Source organism: Strix aluco, chromosome 26 (assembly GCF_031877795.1).
Source record: "Strix aluco isolate bStrAlu1 chromosome 26, bStrAlu1.hap1, whole genome shotgun sequence".
NCBI classification, from domain to species: Eukaryota; Metazoa; Chordata; class Aves; order Strigiformes; family Strigidae; genus Strix; species Strix aluco.
This window is the reverse complement of record NC_133956.1, coordinates 4,890,873-4,904,552: the sequence shown is the minus strand read 5'-3', so window position 1 is coordinate 4,904,552 and position 13,680 is coordinate 4,890,873. Positions and strand designations below refer to the sequence as shown.

Here is a 13,680-nt window from a genome sequence, read left to right as displayed (position 1 = left end):
GGTCTCGATGGGCTTGGAAAAAGGGTGGCAAAGCAACTCAGAGTGGGGTGGGTTATTTCCCTGGAAGGGATATAAAAATACCGGCGCTGCTTTTGAAAACAAGACATGAACGTTGAGCTCGTCGCTGGGAATCAGGCCCAAGACAACGAGGAATTTCCCCATCAGTATCCAGCACCAGCAGGTCACATTTGGTGGAGGAGCAGCAAACGGAGGGTGATGGTCCCCAGGGAGCAGCATCAGCCACAGTATTAGTGAACGTCCGCCCATTCACAGCCTGAGGCTTATTAAGGAACCTGCTGCCTCCCAAAATAATTAAGAATAAACAGACACCGGGGGCTCCGGTCACACCAGGATGTGGAAATTTGCTCTGTCGGTGCCAGTTTCTGCGCTGGAGCAGACACACGGGTCCGGCTCAGCTCTGACATGCCAGGACACCTTCCAGCCGTGGCCGTGGGCTCAGCTGTGCCTCGGGAGACACAAATTTGCCAGGAATAGGGGTCCCACGGGGACAGCGGGGGTCCCACGGGGACCATCCCTTTTCCCTGCCCCACTTCTCCCAGCCCAGCGGTCCCGCTGTCCCCTGCTCCTGCTGCCATCCCGCGGCCGCGTCCCACAACTGCACACGTGCACCCAGATACACACGGCTGGGGCCACGGCAGCACCCAAGGGTGGCCCCGCACCCCTACAAAGCAGGCACCCATCTCGACCTGTCCCCAAGCACCGTGGCCACAGAGAACTGGTCCCACACCACAGTCTAGGGGTGGCAGGAGGTCGAGGTGTCCTCGGTCCATCCCCATCTCCCCACCATGAGCCTCCCTCAGCCCCGGGCTCCCCTCCCCAGGGCCAGCACCGCGGCTCCCGTGGCAGCTTGGGGACAGGAACGGGTCAGGATTGATGGAGGGAGGTGGCAGGAGGGGACCCGCGCAGCCCTTTCTGGCCCCACCACCCTCAGACAGGATCCCAGAGCAGACCCGTGCCCACGGAGGGAGAGCTGCCCACCCCTCCAAACCACAGGAAACACTGAGGTTTATCAAAACTCAGTTTATTCCAAACGTTAAAAGATTACAGTTTTTTTTTTCCTCTCTTCCTCAATCAACCAAAATACTTTACATTTTCTTTTAAAAAAATTTAACCTATTCTGAGCCATTGTACAAGTCCCAGCGCCCCGCCCTGCACACACCCCCCCTTCCCCCTATTGCTGTAACTTAACATACAAAATTGAATCTTTGCAGACCCCCCCTTTCTCAGTCCAGGCACCCGGCAGGCAGCACGGAAAGAGAAAACGGGGCAGGCCGGGCGCAGGGAGCCAGACCAGTTGGACCAAGACCGGAGACGCTGGGGAGGGAGTCCCACTGTTTCGAGCGATTTGCTGCATAGCTGGGTTTTGGTTGTCTTCTCAGCGAGGCCCTAACAGCAAATGAAGCTCCTTCCTCAACAAAGGAAAGAGGGAAAAATTCAAATAACAAAGTCCCCACCCGTGGGATGGATTTTGTTGGGTTTCCAAAGGCAACGGGAAAGAACAAGAGTGGCTGGGACTGCAAAAAGCAGCGCTGGAAGCGGCTGCTCCGGACAGGGGAGTGAGGGAACCTGCTCCCGGCGCCACTGCCGGGGGGATTTTGGCTCAGATCTGTAAGCGGTGACGGGTGGGAGGCCGGAGCCCCCCTGTTCCAGCAGCCACAGCTCTGTGTGCAGCACGGGCCGGGCATCGTCCAGCAGCATCCCCCCCACGCAGGCTCCCAGCCACGAGCGCTGGGGGTGAGAGGAGAGAGCTCCCGGGAGAGCTTCTGCTGGACCGAGAGCTCCCCCAGAACGAGCCCAGAGGGGTTTGGTGGGTGGCAGCAGAGAAATCCAAGTCCAATTAAGAGTAAACCAAGAGTAAACCTTGGTAATTTACCAAGAGGTAAAAGATGTTTAGGTTCAGGGATGAAGGAGCGCCCAGAGATGGGGAACACGGGGACCTCAGAAAGCCTTTTGCGTCGTGAACAAGGCCCTCAGCTTTGCCGGGCCAGAAAATATCAAAAATAATCAAAGAAGAAGTGGAAAACCCATCCAGCAATGGTACTGAGATCAGTTTACGAAGCCAACCCGGGGGAGCTAACAGAGCACCGGGCACCACGGGAAGACAGACACACACTTGCAGGGAGAAAAAACCACGAGCATCCCTGAAGAGCCCTGCTCCAGCCTCACCGACGCCGCCGGGGCCCGGCTCCGGGAGCCTCCTGCCCTCCCCACCGCTGTCGGCAGGAGACCAGAGCTGGAAACCGGCCGCCTGCCGCAGGCAGAAGGTGGTGGGGGGGTGTGTGCACGGGTCCCGCGATCCCGCTGGGCTCGGCTACGCGGCGTCGCTTCATCAACTCTGCTCCTTGTCCCTGACCAGCAGCGCCGTGTGTTGCCCGCCGCTGGACACGGCCAGGACCGTGCGGTTTTCCAGTTGCTTCCCCGTCATCTCCACGGGGCTCCAGACGTCGTCCTCCTCCCCTGTGCCCAGCTGGTAGTTGGTGCCCATGCCCCAGGCAAACGCTCGTCCTGCAACGGAGGCGATGTGGGGTTTGAGGTCAAAACGGCTGCGGGGTGGGGTGGGGAGGGGACGCAGCAGCCAAACCCGAGGGGACTTCATGCCCGGGCAGCGGCGGGGGGGAGCGATGGGGGCCAGAGAGCCAGGCAGGGGGGCAAGGAGACACGCTTGGCAACTCAGAAGCGTTTCACCACACAGCCACGGCAGTGTTTTGGCCCCAGGGAGCAAACCAAACCCATTCACAGAATTCCAGAATCACCTCGGTTGGAAAAGCCCTTGAAGCTCCTCCAGTCCAACCATGAACCTCACCTTGACCGTTCCCAACTCCACCAGATCCCTCAGCGCTGGGTCAACCCGACTCTTCAACCCCTCCAGGGATGGGGACTCCCCCCCTGCCCTGGGCAGCCCATTCCAACGCCCAACAACCCCTTCTGCAAAGAAATCCTTCCTAAGAGCCAGTCTGACCCTGCCCTGGCGCAGCTTGAGGCCATTCCCTCTTGTCCTGGCGCTGGTTCCTTGGCTCAGGAGACTCATCCCCCCTCTCTGCACCCTCCTTTCAGGGAGCTGTAGAGGGCCATGAGGTCTCCCCTCAGCCTCCTCTTCTCCAGACTAAACCCCCCCAGTTCCCTCAGCCTCTCCTCATTGTCCCACCACAAACCCTCCTTCCCACAGCACCAGAGCACAGAGGTCTCGCAGCAGCAGAGTTCAGGGTGTCAGGGGGACCGGGAGGCCAACGACCCCCTCCTGATCAACACCCTGTTACGAACCTCGCCAACACAAAAATATTTGAGCAGCTGCTGCCCAGCTGCCTCCGGGCTGGGTGGTTGATCAACGCCAGGACCTGGCTCCAGTCCCGGACAAACGAGGGGTGGGGAGGGGACATGGCAGCGTTCCTGCCCCCGCACTCACCGTCACTGCTGACGGCGTAGCCGACCGACGCGCCGCACGCAACAGAAGAGATGTTGGGCAGCTCCGGGATGACCGTGGGTGTGCTCTTCTCCTCCGCCCCTGCCCCAAGGCCCAGCCGGCCGTACTCTGCCCTGCCCAGGCTGTAGGCTTTACCTGGAGCACAAGAAGATGCACAGGAGGTGACTCAAGGAGGGCAGAAGCCCACAGAAGGCCATAGCCAGACCCTCTTGCCCCGGTCTGACTCCTAGGGGAGCATCACTCCTCCCTACCACAGCCTAGATCCCAAAAAAGGAGGTGCAGGGTGGGACAGAGACCCTTGAGCTCCCCAAAATCAAGAGGGTGGGCGGGTGCCTGGACAGACTGAGCCTGCAAGAGCAGAGTTCACAAGTAACCCTGGGTTCCTGTCATCCTCCCTGCCCTTTGCTGAAAATTCATGCCACTCTTGTTGCCTTGAACACTGAGGATTTGGAGGGCTCCAGTACATCACCCCAACACCTCCCCAGTCACGGCGAGGGCCGTGGGGGTCCCCTGCATCCCCCTTTGTGCAACCCCCAGCCCGCCCGTCACGCCAGCGCTCACCCTCTGAGTCGACGCACACGGTGTGGTGCTGCCCACCGGAGAACCCAACCCAGGACTTGGTGGAGTTCTTGAAGCACGTCAGGTTCTGTGGGGAGAAGCAGGGCTCGGTGCCCTGGGTCCCTGCGGGGTGGGACACACAAACCCAGGCAGGTCAGGTCCGCAGGCACGGGCAGCCCAGGCCAGGCAGGGGCACCGAGCCATCCCCGCTGTGGTTCACCCCACCAGAGACTAACACAGCCCCCTCCAGCCCCCACAAAATCAAATTTCTACTCAAACCCACCAGCTGCAGGGGCTGGGATCTAAACCCAGAGCTATACAGGGTGACCCCCCACCTCAATTTCTAGCTCAGAGCTATACAGGGTGACCCCCACCCCAATTTCTAGCTCTGCTGTGTCCAGTGGGTGCTTGGTGTTCAGGATCCGGGGCACCCAGCAGCATCCTCCTGCCAGCCCAAGAAGGAGTCTGCAGCCAGACCAAAGCAGGAGGGATGTAAGCGAAGCTCACCCAGCTGGTGGTAGTTGGAGAGACCAAATCCATAGATGTGTCCCTCCTGTGTGACAGCGAAGGTGAAGTAAGCCCCGCAAAAGGCGTCCTGGAAGCGCATTTTGCCTCTGTTGCCTTTGCCTCTGACAGGGACACGCTGGGGGACCAGCAGGCGCTCTGGGGGTAGGAGACAAGGTGTCACATGAGGATTCATGATTTACACCCTTTTCCTTCCCCCTTAGATCCAGCTCACTGAATTCAAGGAACCGATTTACACACGAGCCCTTGAGAAGCAGGGGAAAAAAGTCTGGGTCTCTTTGCTCCTCTGCAAAGTGCAGAGCTGGGGCCAAAGGATGCAGCACCACGCGCCTCTGAGCACCAAAGCAACTCACGCAGCCCCTTCCTTCCTCCTCGGTTGGCAAAAAGCGCCGGCACTCTCCCCAGCTGGCCCTGCTCGCCGCAGCCACACGTGAAGAGGTCACCGTCCATCGTCAGCATCACTAAGTGGTCGTTCCCTGGGAGGAGATGAGGGAGAGGAGGGAAGCAGGAGTCATGCGCCAGGAACCCAGCAAGACCCAGGGGCTGAGATCCTACATGTACTAGTTAATTACTCGAGCGTGTCCAGAGAAGGGCAACGGAGCTGGTGCAGGGTCTGGAGCACAGGTCTGATGGGGAGCGGCTGAGGGAACTGGGGGGTTTAGTCTGGAGAAGAGGAGGCTGAGGGGAGACCTCATGGCCCTCTCCAACTCCCTGAAAGGAGGGTGCAGAGAGGGGGGAGGAGTCTCTTGAGCCAAGGAACCAGCGCCAGGACAAGAGGGAATGGCCTCAAGCTGCGCCAGGGCAGGGTCAGACTGGCTCTTAGGAAGGATTTCTTTGCAGAAGGGGCTGTTGGGCGTTGGAATGGGCTGCCCAGGGCAGGGGGGGAGTCCCCATCCCTGGAGGGGTTGAAGAGTCGTGTTGACCCAGCGCTGAGGGATCTGGTGGAGTTGGGAACGGTCAGGGTGAGGTTCATGGTTGGGCTGGAGGAGCTTCAAGGGCTTTTCCAACTGAGATGATTCTGGGATTCCATGTAAACCTGTCCAGCTTTCTAGAATTCAGTGGGGTTTACTGCACTGAATACCATGACACCAGCTTCTGGCACAACTTAAAAGCCCAGGACCTCCCTCTTTCTGATCCTGGTTCCCCAACTGAAACTTCAAAGAAGTTGCTCTGGGGAGATTTAGGGGCACAGCCCCTGCCCCAGGCTCACCCTGGACAAGTTCCCTGGGTGCTCTGCTCAGCTTCTCCAAGTCTAGAAGTGGGTGAGTGCTCTGACCCTGCGGGGTCGCGGTCAGGGCACTCTCGTAAGGCATTTTCCGTCGGATTGGGTAAAATATTAACAATACCGTTGAGGCGAGGAGAGACACAAGGTCTGTTCTCTCAGGAGCTAGAGGAAAGCAAGCACACCCTTGTACCTGGCTCAAAGCAGCCAAGAGGGAGGACATGGACCTTCTGGACCTTTACCTTCTCCCGAGGGTTGCAACAGCCCCGTGCACCAGCCCTGACCCACGCGCACCCCGGGACCGGGCTCACCTGAGACAATTTTAACAACGGGTGCGCTGAGCTGGAGCAGCACAGGGATGGAGCTCGTCTTCATGGGCTCCAGCAAGCCGATCACCCCGTTGTTATCCTGCGTGGAGAGACAAGACGCAGGGACATGAGTGGCAGAAGCAGCAACCATCAGCAGAGCTTCCAGCGTCCGAGAAACCAACGTACCCGGAAGGAGCCCCAGACAAAAACCCTGCCATCGTCCGTCAGCGCGGCTGTGTGACTGTCCCCCGCAGAGACCTGCACCACCTTTTCCTGCAGCTCCACCAGCCCCGGGGTGGTCTCTGACCCTTCTGCTGAGGTGTCGCGCCCGAGGGCGCCTTCATCGTTGCAGCCAAAGGTGTAGATCTGCAGAGAGAGCGAGCGGACTGGTCAGGAGGGCACCCGGAGGGGCAACAGGTTGAGTGTGAAGCCAGGGGACAGAGACCCACTGGCTGAATTATCCCTTTGACCACCTAAAAGTGTGTGGGCCGTGGCACGGAGACCACGCTCATCCCCAGAGCTGGAGTCAGCTCCATGTCTGGGCAGAGCAGGGTCCGATTCAGCCCCCCAGCTCCAGGGCATGTCCCAGAGCTTGTGGGGAAGCGCAGCTCAGCCTCCCCACATCCCCTGGGTGCTGCCCCCTCCACGCTGCACTCACTTTTCCCGTCTGGCTGAGGCACACCGTGTGCATCCCTCCGGCTTCCACCTGCACCATCATCTCCGGCAGTGGCACCAGGGCCGGCTTCTTCCTCTCCATCACGTCCTCCCCCAGGCCCAGCTGGCCGACATCCCCCTGCCCCAGCGTCAGCACCAGGCCGGGCTGCGTGCGGTGGGACGGGTGGCAGACTGCAGGGCAGAAGGGAGACAGATTTGACAGTGGGATCGAGGCACCCTCAGCACGTTTGCTGACACCACCGAGCTGTGTGGTGCGGTCACACGCTGGAGGGCAGGGATGTCATCCAGAGGGACCTGGACAGGCTGGAGAGGTGGGACATGCCAACCTCATGGAGTTCAACAAGGCCAAGTGCAAGGTCCATGTGCAGGGGCAATCCCAAGCACAAACACAGGCTGGGTGATGGGTGGGTTGAGAGCAGCCCCAAGGAGAAGGACCTGGGGGTGTTGGTGGGTGGAAAACTGACTGTGAGCCAGCAGCGTGCACTCACAGCCCAGAAAGCCACCCGTGTGCTGGGCTGCACCCAGAGCAGTGTGGGCAGCAGGGCGAGGGGGGGGAATTCTCCCCCTCTGCTCCGCTCTTGTGAGACCCCCCTGCAGTGCTGGGTCCAGCTCTGGGGGCACCAACATCAGAAGGACACGGACCTGCTTGAGCAGAGCAGAGGAGGCCACGAAGATGCTTGGGGGGCTGAAGCACCCCCCTGTGAGGATTGAGGGGCTGAGCTGGAGAAGAGAAGGCTCTGGGGAGACCTTAGAGCAGCCTCCCAGGACTGAAAGGGGCTACAGGAAAGGTGAGGAGGGACAAGAGTCGGGGTTGTAGGAATAGTACAAGGGGTGACGATTTTAAACTGAAAGAAGGCAGATTTAGATTAGATCTAAGGAAATTTGTTCCTGTGAGGGTGGTGAGGCCCTGGCACAGGTTGCCCAGAGAAGCTGTGGCTGCCCCCTCCCTGGAAGGGTTCAAGGCCAGGTTGGACGGGGCTTTGGGCAACCTGGGCTAGTGGAAGGTGTCCCTGCCTGTGGCAGGGGGGTTGGAACTGGATGGTCTTTAAGGTCCCTTCCAACCCAAACCTGTCTGTGATTCTAAATACTGTATATAACACATGGGGGGGACACCCCTTCCATTAAAGTGGGTCTCTGGGAATAGGGAGGGAAAACTCCCAGGGGTTTTTCTTACCTTTAATCCTCTTCCTTCCAGGAGACTCTTCCTCCGGCACCGGGCTCCTCTTCGCAGTGCGTTTCCCTGGCATAGCGCCTCGGACCTAAACACCAGAGACACCCCACTGGGTCACCCAGGGGGCTGTCAGCTCTTCGGGGTTTCCCCCTCCCACCCCGCTTTAACAATCACCTCGGACCACCTGCGGGACCGGTGACTGAATTCAGGTTTGAGCCCCGATCTCGGCTCCCGCGTTGGGGAAAGGCTGTGGGGTTTTTTCCTCGCGTGTTTTATCCACGGTTCCCACTCTCACACGGACGTGAACGCCTCCACCCTTCAGGTCAAGGCAGCGCGGGGAATGACACCGGGCAGGGCCAGGGATGGCTCCAGCCCCTGCCTGGGCCCCCCCGCAGGAACACGGCCCCGCGGGGGAGGCCGCAGCAAGGAGCGCCCCGCTCGCTCCACTCCCCGGCCCGAGCCGAGCCGCCACGCCGCGTGTCCCACCGCCACGACCCGCGTGGGCCGGGCTCACCGCCCCACCGGGGCTCCCCCCCACCCCCGCCGTTTGAATTCCCCGCGCCGCCGCCCCCCGCCCCACGTGGAGCCGCGCAGGCCCGCGGCCCGGCCCGGCCTTTCCTCCCCGCCGGCTGCGGCTCGCCGAGAGCGGCCGGACGCACCGAAGGCGGCCCGAGGCTCGGCAGGACACCCCCCGCCCTTCTCCGTGTGTCCCCCCCACCCCGGTCCCGTCTCTCCCCCCTCCCCGCCCGTCGCCCCCGGGGCCTCCCCGCGCTCCCACCTCCGCTCCGCCGCCGGCCGCTGCCGCGCGCCCTCACCGCGCATGCGCGGGGCCACGCCGGGCCTGGCCGGGAACAGCGGCCCCTGCCGGTCGGCGGCCCGCGACAACGCCCGCCCGCGGGGTCCCTCGGCCGCCCCGGGGAGGGGAGGGGAGGGCAGGCAGGGGAGGCAAGGGAGGGGAGAGCAGGCAGGGCAGGGCAGGGGAGTGCGGGGAGGGCAGGGAAGGGCAGGGGAGGGGAGGGCAGGGGAGGGGAGGGGAGGGCAGGGAAGGGCAGGCAGGGGAGGGGAGAGGAGGGCAGGGGAGGGGAGGGCAGGGCAGGGCAGGCAGGAGAGAGGAGGGCAGGCAGGGAGGAGCAGGCAATGGAGGGCAGGCAGGGAAGGGCAGGCAAGGAAGGGGAGTGCAGGCAATGGAGGGCAGGCAGGGAAGGGCAGGCAGGGAAGGGCAGGCAGGGGAGGGGAGGGGAGGGCAGGCAGAGGGGGGGAGGGCAGGCAAGGGAGGGCAGGCCAGTGCAGGCAGGGGAGGGAAGGCAGCTGCCTCCTTGGAGGCCCCCGCTCAGATTCCCAGTCAGCGCGTGCCTCGGTTACTGTGTAAATAACTCGTCCTGCATCCAGCGATTCCTACAGGCAGCGCAGCTCCGGGTCCGGCAGCAAGGCCGCAGATCTGCAGCAGGAAATACGGTGTTTAGTACAAGGAGAGACTAATTGGATGATGATCATTAAGACAATTAAAATCCGGCAGGTCTACACCCCAAGGTCTGGTAGCCAGGACCACAGCCAAGATGCCACCTAACAGAGGTGTTAGAGAAGCCTCTATTTAATGGAAAACACAAACTTATTTAACTTCTTTACACCCTCTTTGATCTGTCTGGATTGCTTTGTGTAAAAGCAACAAGTTTAGTTGCACAGACGGTCCTTGCGATGCGGGGAGACAGTCCGAAGTCACCGATTCTGGGTAGTTAAACAGAGAGCGAGTTGATTTCCAACTGTGAATCTCTCAAAGCATCTGCAGTGGCGTTTTGAACCATTTCAAGCGTAGCAGAGAAGGTTGTAGCGGCCTCCTCCAGCCCAGAAATGCCTCATTACGGAAATGATTGCACAAGTTGAAAAACTGTCAGGTTTTGAAGAGCAACTGAATTTTATGACGCATATTTGACCCAAGCAGACTGTTCGACGGGGTCAAACGTTGTCTGGACAGCAGGTTTCCCAACTGCTGTCAGTACTCCACCGTTACTTTGTCAGTTGTAACGTGGAATTAGGACCGATGAAGTTGTAGTTTTTTTGGCACCTTGTGCCATTAATGTCCATTTGTTTAAAAAAAGTGTCACTTGTATTTACAGATTCATCCTCACAGCTAGACTCCTCGGAGGTGTAGAGACTCCTCAGAGTCCAGCTATTGGGCTTTTGGAACTTTCTGGTCCTTGCAATGACCATAGTTACAATTATCTTAAGATAAACCCAAAAGCTTTACCTGTTTGGCTTCCCCTGGGGGTTTGCTGATTGTTTAGGGCACACAGGGCTGGCCGCAGGGTTCGACCCCACCACAGTTCTCCACCCTCATCTTTTTTACAGACTCTTTTCCCATCATTCTACTGTTTTAGAAGTGGAAACGCCACTTTTATTTTTCAAGCAGGAACCAGACTGAGTTTCTCGTGGCAACGGCAAGGGAGCAAACCAACAGCCCACGCCTGTGTCCTGCCGCTCACCTGACAGGATGGATCTTTCTTATTCCACTCATCAGTTCTCCTCATTAAGACCAAAGGCCTACATAATCCATTTGGCAGTTGATAGCCATTTTTTTTACAGAAATCAAGTTCCCAATTATGTACAAATAGGCCAGCCTAAGCAGGCCCTGCTCCCGAGGTGCCCAGGTGATCAGAAAACCCTTCCAGGAGCAGCACAACCCGTTATTCCAAACTCCTGTTTCCTGACCCTTTCCCTCTGGAATTCAAGCAGGGCCAAGGGCAGAATATCCAGCCAGCTGCTGGAGGGTGGAAAGAGGCAACTAATTAATCTGTTGGCATTTTAACCCTTTAAGCATAACCTTCCCCTTTGCAAAGGGTGCAAGAGTGGCCTTGCCACTCCCCCCCAGCAGCACACGTGGGGTCCAGGCTGCATTAACCCTTCTGGGTTTAACCCTGAATGGCTGATCTAGAGGTTAATCTGCCACGAGATGACTCAAAACCACACAAAAGGGTATCATCTGCCCCTAATCCAGCCCCAACAGGTAGTAACAGCGGTTTTAAGTGAGTGTCTGCACCTTTCACCATCACACCCTGCAGAGGACAGATGAAGAGCACACACAGGGATCCCACTTCTGTCTCCACACGAGAGGCACCAACAGGAGTGTCTGGGATTTCCTTCACAGTCCCAGAATATCCAAGTGATGGCTCACAAAGAAATGCACACCAAGCAAAAAAAAAAGTCAAGTTTATTTAGTTCTCCACTGCAGCTACAGTTTTACAATGTATTGATACTTTAAGGTATTATTCCAGGTAACACAAGATGCACAAATTACTGCTCTCACCCACATCCTATGAGCCACCCCTCTATTACCAGCCCCCCCCCCCGAACGTCCTCACCACACATGGGGTTGAGTCACATCTTCCCCAGCAGCTGCCCAGGGCTGTTGGTCCACAGGGCAGCTGATGCCAAGGCCAAGTGCACACAGAGACAATGTGGCTCCTTTCCCTTACTCCTTACACCCCAGGCCACCCACAGTCCTGCCCGTGACTCTGCAGCACCTTTCAGGTGTGCGCTGGACAATTCCCCACGGCTCTACCCCCATTTCCTCCTGGGTAGCTCAGCCCCAGGCCCTGCTTCATCGCACCACAACATTCAGCAGCTACACAACCCACCCTGCAACCAGGTACAGGTCAGTCCCCAGTGTGAAGCACGTGCTATCAAATGCAGATTATCTTCTGCTTCCTGCCCGTTCTGATCTCTGTGGCTACATTTCCACTGCACATACTGCACGAACTGAACCTTAGCTATGAATTATTCGGGCTGGGTACTCTCAATGTACTCACCCTCTCCCCACTAGACATGTGGATTCTTTTCTGTTGTGAGCATCTCATCACAATCACTCACCAATATTTGCAACACTTTAGAAAACCAATAAAATTAAGAAACCTTACTGCTTGGCAAGCAGCTCACAAGCCCTTAGCCATGTGCTGATGAAGTCCAGCCACGTGTTCCCAGTCCTAAGCCAGCGTGCCACGTGCCTTCCCCCAGTATTATCCCAGTGCTCCACCACCCACCTTAGAGGGGTAAAGTCTGCTCTGGGGCTGATTAACGTGAAAGAACGGGGGATTACAGGGGTCTAAGCCAGGCCCTTCCTGACTCTCCACCAAGCTTGTTTCTGCTCTTTCCCCAATTCCATTACAGCACAAATAAGGCCTCAAGCTACTCCAACAAATACTGTTCACCTCCACCTCACCAGTGATTTTTTTTCTGGCTCTTTAGGAAGAGTCAGGCATCGACCTCTTTTTCCCATCCATCTGCCCCAATCCAGTGTCAGGGGAGGTTTCTGATATGATCCCAAGAGCGAGATTAAGACACAAACGAGGCCAAATGCCATAAACCCAAACCAACTTTTATTATCAAAAGTAAAAAATTAGTAGCGATAGGATAGAATAAAAAGGCAGAAATCAAGAAAGCATTCAGTATAGAGTTGCAGAAATAGTCACCACCATGGATCCACAGCGTCCTGGGGGTTCAAGTCTCACGGTGCTTCAGCAGTGTGTGATTGCACCGGGGCTTGTCTCAGCTGCCCTTTTTCTTCCCCTTCTAGGGCTGCAGTTTCCGTGACAACACCAGGCACTTGCACGTCTCCCCATTCCCGCACACGTTTCACCCAACTGCCGCATGACTTACCGCGATGTTTTTCACAAACCGGAGGTCTCTGTGGCCTTGTAGCCGTTCTTACCGTATTCAGCAGCCAGAGGAATTTTCTGCTTAGACAAGCAATCTGTGAGACAAATGTTCTACAGTTCAGTCTCACATAAATCTGCATTGGTATTAAATTACTTTAAGCCGATCCAACTCAGTTTCCGTAAGCCACTTAGAAATACCTCAAGCTTATTTAAAGTATAAACTATTAGGAGAACCACGTAACTACGCACAGCCAACATTACATTAGTGCAATATAACTCACCTTCCAAATCACTGCTCCACTCCAAAACTTTCCAAGTTTAGAACTGGAAAAAATAAAGAAAAGGTATTTTAAGTAATTGCTCTAGAGTTTCTCCTTTTCCCTTTCTCCCCCCAGCCATGCAGCCTGGCACATGTCCTCCCCCCCCCACCCCGGCGCCATTTTGCGCGGCAGAGCTGTTTCCTGCATGGTTTATCTCCTCTGTCACCGCCCGAGGGCTCAGAGAAGCAGTAGGAATATGCAGGCTGCAGACTCGAGGCCCAGCTTAATCTCCAACGTCGTGGAAAGGGACCATACGTCACGGGCCCGAAGGCCTACGCTCCCACGCGCCACACGGACAGAGCCGAGAGAGAGCGACTTCTCCGGATATCCACGTTGGATCAACGATTAAAAGCGCTGCAGCGCTTCGCCCCCAAACCCACATTCCCCCTACACGCGGCTCAGATATGACCCCACGAGCGATACTCACGGCGGGAGCGAGCTGGACGAGGCCAGGCCGGGGCTAGGCGTCAGCACAGCCTGAGGAAAGAGAAGACGCTGAGGAGCAGCTGAGGGCGGCGCGGCCCCAGGGTGTCCCCTCAGCAGCGCCGAGCACCCAGCGAAGGCCGCTCGCGGCCTCTTATTACCACAAGGGAACAAGGGCTACAAGCAGCATGGCCCTTCGTGGCTGTAGGGGCCCCACCGCACAGCGCGGAGGGGGTAAAAGAGGGAAGAAAGAGTGGGGAGGCCGCCGCCGCGCCCGGACCTACCTGCAGCCGCCACCGCTCCGCGCAGAGAAAGAGACCGAGCGCGCCCGCGTCGCCGTATTTATAGAGCGGGCGGGGGCGGGGCTAGAGCGCGCACGCGCAGGAG

General features: G+C 58.1%; 1 protein-coding gene and 1 non-coding gene across 6 annotated transcripts; both read right to left on the bottom strand.

The window, feature by feature from the left end:
- Positions 1–1,025: 1,025 nt before the first annotated feature.
- On the bottom strand, positions 1,026–13,567 carry RCC1 (regulator of chromosome condensation 1). Of its 5 annotated transcripts, XM_074807199.1 has the most exons (14): positions 13,298–13,567; positions 12,832–12,874; positions 12,604–12,645; positions 9,255–9,339; positions 8,076–8,217; positions 7,905–7,989; positions 6,714–6,901; positions 6,242–6,421; positions 6,059–6,155; positions 4,879–5,001; positions 4,508–4,663; positions 4,004–4,123; positions 3,425–3,577; positions 1,026–2,526 (listed from the first exon to the last, which is right to left on the bottom strand). In XM_074807199.1, exons 6-14 carry the CDS (start codon positions 7,975–7,977, stop codon positions 2,351–2,353), a joined length of 1,266 nt encoding a protein of 421 aa, XP_074663300.1. In that variant the 5' UTR covers positions 7,978–7,989; positions 8,076–8,217; positions 9,255–9,339; positions 12,604–12,645; positions 12,832–12,874; positions 13,298–13,567; the 3' UTR covers positions 1,026–2,350. The 5 variants fall into 5 exon arrangements, with proteins under 5 accessions (XP_074663300.1, XP_074663299.1, XP_074663301.1 ...); XM_074807198.1 differs by lacking the exon at positions 8,076–8,217 and having other exon boundaries at positions 10,936–12,645; XM_074807200.1 differs by lacking the exon at positions 8,076–8,217.
- LOC141915668 (small nucleolar RNA SNORA73 family) lies at positions 13,003–13,207 on the bottom strand. Its single transcript, XR_012621003.1, has one exon. It is a non-coding gene; the product is annotated as a small nucleolar RNA SNORA73 family (small nucleolar RNA).
- Positions 13,568–13,680: the final 113 nt, after the last annotated feature.

Excerpts from the sequence above, each read along its gene's own strand:
- RCC1 (XM_074807198.1), bottom strand. The coding sequence starts at position 7,977 with ATGCCAGGGAAACGCACTGCGAAGAGGAGCCCGGTGCCGGAGGAAGAG. Across the intron at positions 5,002-6,058 it reads CGTTGTTAAAATTGTCTCAG|GGAACGACCACTTAGTGATG; the intron begins GTGAGCCCGGTC and ends ATCTCCTCCCAG. Across the intron at positions 4,664-4,878 it reads AGGAGGAAGGAAGGGGCTGC|AGCGCCTGCTGGTCCCCCAG; the intron begins GTGAGTTGCTTT and ends TCCTACCCCCAG.